Source organism: Temnothorax curvispinosus, unplaced genomic scaffold (assembly GCF_003070985.1).
Source record: "Temnothorax curvispinosus isolate PA1 unplaced genomic scaffold, ASM307098v1 QBEX01014798.1, whole genome shotgun sequence".
Classification (NCBI taxonomy): domain Eukaryota; kingdom Metazoa; phylum Arthropoda; class Insecta; order Hymenoptera; family Formicidae; genus Temnothorax; species Temnothorax curvispinosus.
In genome coordinates this window covers 22,361-31,033 of record NW_020224578.1, presented here as the reverse complement: position 1 = coordinate 31,033, position 8,673 = coordinate 22,361, and the positions used below count along the sequence as shown (strand labels likewise).

General features: G+C 35.4%; 2 protein-coding genes across 3 annotated transcripts; one reads left to right on the top strand and one right to left on the bottom strand.

The window, feature by feature from the left end:
• Positions 1-4,380: 4,380 nt before the first annotated feature.
• LOC112465015 lies at positions 4,381-5,084 on the top strand. Of its 2 annotated transcripts, XM_025032372.1 has the most exons (3): positions 4,381-4,661; positions 4,743-4,899; positions 4,989-5,084. In XM_025032372.1, the coding sequence occupies exons 1-3, from the start codon at positions 4,397-4,399 to the stop codon at positions 5,071-5,073; spliced, it is 507 nt and encodes a 168-aa protein (XP_024888140.1). In that variant the 5' UTR covers positions 4,381-4,396; the 3' UTR covers positions 5,074-5,084. The 2 variants fall into 2 exon arrangements, with proteins under 2 accessions (XP_024888140.1, XP_024888139.1); XM_025032371.1 differs by having other exon boundaries at positions 4,743-5,011.
• A 133-nt stretch (positions 5,085-5,217) lies between these two features.
• LOC112465014 lies at positions 5,218-6,827 on the bottom strand. Its single transcript, XM_025032369.1, has 2 exons — positions 6,532-6,827; positions 5,218-6,340 (listed from the first exon to the last, which is right to left on the bottom strand). Exons 1-2 carry the CDS (start codon positions 6,610-6,612, stop codon positions 5,234-5,236), a joined length of 1,188 nt encoding a protein of 395 aa, XP_024888137.1. The 5' UTR covers positions 6,613-6,827; the 3' UTR covers positions 5,218-5,233.
• Positions 6,828-8,673: the final 1,846 nt, after the last annotated feature.

The window sequence follows — 8,673 nt, the reverse complement described above, 5'->3', positions numbered from 1 at the left end:
GCAGGTTCTCCCTAATGAAAAAATTTTTCATATTATTATAATGAGAATTTCTATAAAAATTTTCAGAATAATCAAAATTTTTCGGATTTTTTTATATAAATTGAAACGTTTCTCAGAAAAACTCGGACAAAATAATAATAATATTTCAGATCTTTTCCGCTAACATATCTTTGTAGAAATTTGAATAAATATAAGAAAATCTGTGCAATTAATCAGAAATTTTTATACATACAGATACTGAAATATTCCGAGAATCCTCGTCCAATTATTTTTGAAAGTATCTGAGAAATTTTATATATATTTTTTTCAGAATTTTTCATACGTCTTGAGTCTTACAAAATTTCGGTATTTATTTAGAATACGGGCCTGAAATATGAGAAATTTTGTCACCAGGGCTGTTATATTTCTGCCGACAAAAGATGTAGATTAAAGCAGATACTTTATAAAATCTGTTTTTGGTAGATTTGACCGTCTGCAGAGTGCTTTCTTACTTTGTAATACATTCTGTAGCTACGCTTTTTGAGCGGTGGATTTGGACGTGTTTTCGCGGCTTTTTGCCTGTTTATCGTGGACTCCTCGTTTGCCGTAAGCAGTAGATGCAGCGACGCTCATCAGCAAAGACGGCAATGTACATTCCATAAAACGAACTCTCTCGACGAGTGCGCTACGTCTCCTCTCCAACGATGCGTTCCTCTTCTCGTAGCTCTTCAGCATTTGCCTCCAATAACTCGTTTTATTATTAGTATTGACTTCACTTGCGGACCTGTCTATACTGGTATTTGTCTTGTCGATTACCGACGTCTTCGAGAAATCAGCCATTGTTCACGAAAAATTTTGACAAGCTAAGATTAGGTCACGATGCCAGACGAACATTAGCATGGTGAATGTGTCCTTTATTAACATCGAGGATAAAAATCTTTAAACTTCAGGTTTCAAGTCGCGTTGGCGTCGGAATCAGTATCGAATGAGACATGGCGGTACGAAATGATGAAATGACAAGTGACATGGCGATATAAAATGAAAAAATGGCTCAACATTATCGGAAGTCATCGGAGTCGTTAGCTGCCATCCGTGTTACTTTCGCACCGCTATTACCGCAGATTAAACCGAGTTTGTTTTCTTTAAATTAAACGCGATGGAAACGATAGGCGATGCGAAAGATGTCGTCGCAAGACTTCGTCCTCTTGCCGTCGCGATTCCATCGAAACAAGGTGTTGTGCTGATGAGTCGCGATGAATCATCAGGCACTACACATTCGAGACCCGAAATGCCCCTTTGTCCTGCATATCGCTTCTGCAGAGAGTCAAGAGGGCCTTACCGTTCGCCCGTGCTTGACAGCGATCATGATCAGCAAGTAGATAACATTCTCCTCTATGTCTGTACTCTTGAGAGTGCAATATTAAATATTAACAAATTCTCTTATAATAAAACTTCTAATTTTTAAACTTTGAGACATTTCAAAATAACTTTTTTAGCTTTATTTGTCTATATGTATATGTTTAAAAAAAAACATGAGGTTAATTAAACATTGGTTTAGGAATTATTGCTATTAAAGAGATGACAATATCTTGAAAACCACAAGTGGAAGAGGAACGGGGTAAATAAGAGCGTGATATTAACAGGAATAATCTTATTAATCAAGAATAATTATTTGCGCATTGCTTACCGCGCCTGGCTCTTATTTAGCTCGTTCCTTTTCACTTGTGGATATCTAATATCAGAGCTTTCTACTTCAATGTTGATATCTCGAAATATTATGAATTTATAAATCAGATATGGTAAAAGCAAAGAATTTTTTACTTTCTGTTGCAATGTAATTTTATAATTTATTTTATTTATTAATCTGTTTGATACAACAAATAATAAACTAAAAGAATTGAATCTATTATAACATTGGACATAGTTAAGATTTTATACAAAAAATGATAGAAAGAAGCGTTAATAATTATTGAAAAATAAGTATTAACTTTATCATTAAAAAATCATTACATTGTCCAATTTATTCAATGTACACGTGTGCGTGCGTATCCATAATTAGTTCACTTGAGTCTACATTAGATGGAAATAACAAATTGCTAATAGATTACGACCCTCCACGATTTATTGCAAGCGATCAAGGAAGCTGCGAGATTGATACAATTAATCGCGAGTGACGTAGAGCAGCAACGGAGAAAAGACCCAGATCCTCGGATGCGCTATCCTGATTCGCGATATGAGAGCAGTAAACAAGTAGTGAAATTTTTATTTTTGAATTTATTAAGAATAAAAAATAATAAGAAGAGATTGAAAGTAAAACAGTAAGTATTTTCCGTTAGCCGCGCAGTTCTGGATCTGGATTAATCGCGGCCACGTCCTCCTCGGTTTGTGCACTCTGTGGCGTCACGCTTCGCCTGAAGGATTCTTCAGAGAAACCGAGGCAATTCGTCGATAAAGAAAGAAATGACGATTACGACATCTTATCAAAACATTTTGAAAATATATTTTTGAAAATGGCAAATAAAGATCCTTCGTCTGCCGAAAAGGGTAAAATAAGCGATAATTTACTTATTCCTGGAAGTGTATTCGATTATATTCTTCCCAAAGAATATGATAATATTGATAAGCGCGCGAAAGAACAAGAAAACGTCTCTTCTAAAACTCAATCGACTGACACGAGTGACAGCGGATTAAAATCGAAATTGCTGTTTATACGACAAACGCCTTCCAGTGGAACCACGTATCAAATGCGTCAAGATGAGTTTCAGCGAAAGTATGACAGTGCAAGTCAAATGCCGAGATACGTTAGTAAGTAAAAAAAAATTTTTTTATCTCTTAAAAGAATTGCTATTGCTTCTGTATTTAAAAAACGAAATAGGTAACAGGTATCACGTATAAGCAATGACTGTTGTTTATGTAAAATAGCCAGCAAACGTGGATATAAGACCGATGACTCGTCAAATCAATGTGTCGTCAATATATCGTCTACAATTTCCTCCATGCAAGATGCATCGACGCTTACTCAGGAACTAGTAAGTCAAATTTATTATTCATACGAAAAAAATTATTGAAGAATAACTTTTGGTCTAATAAGAGAGGGACGAATACTTTCTATTTAATCTTTCAGAATATAATATAATAAAAAAATAGATATAATGGCAGTTTCTTTAATGTATTATATATCGTAATATAGATGTAATGTAGATCAATATTTTTTAAATTATGTAACATGTTGCGTTAAATATTGATCATATCGGGCTAATCCCCAGCAGACACTTAATTTCCAATTAAATTTCAATTAAATTTTTTCGGTCTTAGTTTTAAAGGTATAATTAATTTATTTGGCTGATAAAGACGCGATGTAGTTAAAACGTCCCATTTTTATATTTAAATTAATACACAATTTGAATTTTTTAACAACTATTTTTTGCTTGTTTATTGGTCCTTAATCATTTTACAGTATTTGATACATACGAGTTTGATTCTTCATTTACTTTACTTTAACTTCATTAAGTAACCTAAGAATGATTTTATTAAAAAATAAAACCTATTGATACATAATTATATAAAAAACAGATTCCTAAATAATTTATAGCGTTGAAACGTATTTTATAAACAGTTTTTTATTTTTAATCGCAGTTCAATAAGTTGACGCTTTAAAATCTTCGTAAAGGAAAAATTTACTTGAAGATAATAAAAAAATCCGCTGTTGAAAAGAAGAGCAATTAATTTAAAAAGTTGTGTATTACATATAACTTGTATATATAATCATGTACTCAACTTAATTATAACATAATAAACATTAGAATGAGAGTCTATATAATTAATTTTACGATATTATTTTCAGCTCTGTCCGTGCGCGTGTGGATTGCTTGTGAAAGATGGAAGCGAAAGCGAAGTTTCCATCAATTCAATGCCTATATTGAAAGATAAACTCATTAAAACGTACAATATAAATATAATTCTTGTATAATATTTAAAGTATGATTTTTGTCCTTTCAATCCTATTAGCTTTAACTGTTAATAAATGTTACATAAATGTTTTTATTTTATTCCAACAAATACCACGTAAATCACTGAATTTTCGATTCCTATAAATTTTTTTTATCGAGGAGTAATATAATACAGTTGTTTGTACTTTTTAGAATAGTACTAATAATGAGCATTCTCTTACTCAATTTATTTTAATCTTATCATACATCTCTGTCAATAGTTGAATTCTAAATTTTTAGATATATAACCCATTACTCAAGCTATTTATACTGCAGAACTCCACATAAAAATTTAAATATATCATATAAATTACACAATTATTATTTTACTTCAAAATATCTCTTCCAAAACGATTGTAAAATAACATATATTCCGTGTATTTTTCAGTAAACTTAAAGAATTAGGTCTTCATTTGGATTCAAAAAAGATGATGCATACAAAGACGCATGATGACATAGTAAAGGGCAAGAAAACCAAGACGCAGAAATTGGAAAAAGATATAAAAATTAAGCGTTGGGTAGAGGATGTTGTGCAACTGCGGCTACAAATGCAAATTGAGGAGTTGCATAAAAATATTCAATTTTTTAAACAAGAAAACGAATACATTCGATGCCTCGCGGAGAAGTGTCGCTGTTTATCGGAAGACATAAGGAGTGTGCAGCAATTACTACCAATCAGAGACACATATTTTGGTGAGAAATCGAGAGCATAGATTTTCTATATCTTTTAATTCGGCATACCGCGGAATTTGTATTACGGATAGTTATTTTCAGGACTCACGACAACGATCAAACACTTACAAGCAAAATATCACAATGAACATGGAATAATAGCCACATTAACCGGGATATTTCGAGGTTCGATTAATATTCAGCAGATTGCCGCAAGACTATTAGCGCCGCTATTAGAACACTGGAATCCAAGAGACAAGTATTTTAGAGACGCGACGCCACATATAATTGCACTATCATTAAGCTTTTCATATAAAGTTAAAATCAACGTTACTATATTTTTTTCAGTATAATACCGACCCGTGTATCCTCCGCTCCAAGAGCGCAAGCTCCTTCGAAGCCACCGAGTTCCGTGGTATTCAATGTTTATTAAAACATTTTTAATATAATCCCAAATAATATACACGCCAGTATGGACATACAACGAACATACAATGTATAGTTTATTTTGCAACATTGCAAAACGAAGAATACTTAAAAATTCTTTCGCACGTAACGTCGCAAGTAAACGCGATTAAACAGTTAATGGCGCGTTATATCGATTTCACATTTGCGCGCGGAATATAGAAGAACTTCCGGCGGTCGACTAAATCCTCCAACGTGTTCAAATCAGGCAGCACAGACGGGATCTCGAAGGGAAGATTGGGACGCGCGACTATCAGCGGCGCTTGGCTGGAGCTGGAAAACCGAACGTTCGTGTCGACTCTGTTGCGATTGCTGGGTGTGTAATATGCCTCGGTGGACGTCGCTTGTTTGGGATAGTAAGGATCGTATTCCAGCTCGTTCGGTACCAGCGGCTTCAAGGACATCGTCAAAGCATGCACGGGAATCTCCGTGGTGGATTTTACGTAAGTCGTATGAGCGCTGGCTTGAATCGATCGTAAAGTCTCCGAATATGGATGGAAATCACTGTTGTAACTCGACAAGGGGAACTTCTCGCGCGGAAAAGGTGGACGCTGATTATCCTCCGACGTTGTCGCTGTCGTAGGCGAAGAATTCGAGAGCGGCTCGTATGGACGATTGAAATATACGGTATTTTTGTCGCGAGTCTCCGACAGTGATAAAGACAATGACTGCGTAGTTGATTTGGGTTCGTTATGCGGATTCCAAGCACCAATCTGTTTGGTAGGCGGCCGAGCGGTGGAAATGCGGTTCCTCGAATCGGTGTCGCATGTCGTACAGGTGTCGGTAATTTGCCTAGCTTGATTCCGGTCCTGATTCCTTAAGAATAGACTCGCGCGGAAGACGAACCCGGATTGGAACTTGTTAGGCATGGATTTGTCAGGCCGTTGAATCACTTGGAAGGAACGCGAAAACGACAATCGATCATCGTCGAGCGAGTTGATCGATTCCACCGGGGATCTCGTCGAGGCTGCTACGCGCACAATTTCCTCGTCGACGTTCTCGTTTGGAAATTGAGTCGACGGGTGAACGGTCGCTTGGCAATCGACCAGATGAGCGTGGTCGCATGTCAAGGCGTCTTGACGAAAAGCCGTTTCCTCGGGGCATCGGTAAGTGAATTTGTTCCCGTGATCGTCGCACGTGTGATATATCTTGCAGTTCGCCTCGACGTCAGCGTAGAATCCCATAGGCCGGTTGAAACAGGAGAATCTCGTTCTGACGGTTGGCGGAGTGGTATTCTGCGTGGGCGAACATGCATTGAAATCGTACAACTCGAAGACGTTTATTCGCGTTTGTGCAAAATCGAGACAACTTAACGCATCTGTAAACTTGTATAAGTATAAGCAATTTCTCGTTTTTTACGTCATCAATACTTATACACAGCTAATCCGATCGTTAACATAATGCGTTAACGTTTGGAGTTACTTACGAAAACTTCTTCGGCGCGGGCAATAACGACGAATAGCGTGCATCGTAGAAGATATAACTGTAGAATCCAGTGTAACGCCATTTTTTTTTTTTAACAAAAATCTAAGAATATACTAAAGGATTACGTGAGATCGAAATTACGCGGAAAGCAACAGGAGCTCCGTTCCCATCGTCTAGAAGATCACTACACGGCGTTACAAGAAGTTCAAGTGAAAGTAACTCGAGGATGAGTCTGAAGCTGTTCTCTCCCTCTCCTCACATCCTTTACTTCCCCTCTCTTTGCCTTTCCTGACAATATACCTGGCACACTTAACGCATCCTATCTTATTTATCATCTATTGTTCTCTATGCGAATGGACGCGTACGCGATCTACTCGCGTTGCAAATCGAAATCGAACAAGAAGTAAGGGAATCATTCTGCGTGAAAGTTAGGTATTGCGGTGAACATCGATATATTCTGTGATGTTATAGCAGTTATACTATGATATACTTACCTTGAATTTATAAATTTAATCTACGTGTAAAGCGCCGGTACCAATTCATTCACATTTCACATTTCAAAATATATGCGATAAGTGTTGAGCTAGTTTACAAGAATAGGAATAAGAAAAACCGTCGAAAGCAAACAATTGATGGAAAATGGAATAAGTACACAAAAAAAGAAAGAAGTGTCAAATCAGAACTTATATACTCGTATATACGCAACAATCTATGATCTTTTTATAAAAGTTTCAACTTTTTATTTTAACTTTTTTTTTAGTTGAACTATCAAGAGACACGGTAGTGTCTCGTGCCAAGTATACGCGGAGCGAGACCGACCGTGACTCTTTTACGCGAACGCACGAGTTGCGAGTACTCAAGATGTTTATAAAATACTTCATTCAAGCAAGTTTTCTTCGTTTAATGATAATAATCTCATTTCAAGATTTCCACGAAGTGGAACCGCAGTTTGAACCACAGTTGCAAGAATGCACAGAAAAGAAGAATATTCTTGATTTGAAACTAAAGATGTTTTCAAATCAAGAATATTCTTCTTTTCTGTGCATTCTTGCAACTGTAATTCAAACTTCTTATGTTAGCTGACATCAAATTAAGCCTGGCACTAGTTAGAGTGTTACGTCCAAAAGCTCTAAAAAATTCATTTTTTTTTTTTTTTTTTTTTAGATAAAAGAGTAGAGTTCGAAAAAACGCGGTACATATACTCTCTCGCAAGGCCAACACTCCAAGGCACTGCGAATCACTGTGCAGTTTTCCAGATGTAGGTCAACGACCCGATAGGACGCTGCGACACCCTCTGTGAAAAATTCCATTATTTTTAATAAAAAATTTTAGTACTAATGTTTAAATTTTAATGTTAAAATTTCAAAATCTAGCAGCGCCAAGTTTTTTTACAAAAAGAATTTATTTATTTTAATTAAATATATTTATTTATTTTAATTAAATATTTTTATTTTGTACTGTTACCTCTGAAATTCTTTTTCAATTATTTTTTATAGCAATATATATATTCTCTTTGCAATTAGCGCAATTTAAAGATTTCACTTTCTTTTTTAAATACATGTATACCGAATGTGCGGGATACGACAAGTCGGACTTTTATTTTGATCTTTTTTGCCCGTTCGGAATTCAGTTTGTTAATCTCAGTAAAGAGAATACTCGGTAAGAGTATTTGAAAGTTGTGTGTGTGTATCGATGGAAAAATCGTCTTTTCGCTCCGCTTCTTTAAGAAGGAAATTTAAATGGAATTGATGGGATCATAATAAAGGCTGGATTGCTCGCTTACGGCATTCAGCGGAAGACGTCGTTCTCGCAAAAGTTTCTGTTTATCGAATGTAAATCATGTAAATCTTCTAGTTCCGTGAACGTCAGATAACTCAATCACGTAAATACTTTTACAATGTTGCACCAACTGTCTGAGGATCTCGCTCGGTCTGAAGAACCGTAATTATATAATGTGTAAAATACACATTGGCAAGAAAAATAGCAAGGATATATAATATTAAATTGATTCTTTTCTCAACATGCAATTAAAATAAATAGTGCCAATTAAAATAATCTTAAAATAAAAAATAGTGGAATAAAGGGGATATAAAAAGGGGTTTTAGATATATCAAATTGTTTAATTTAATATTTAAATTTTTTA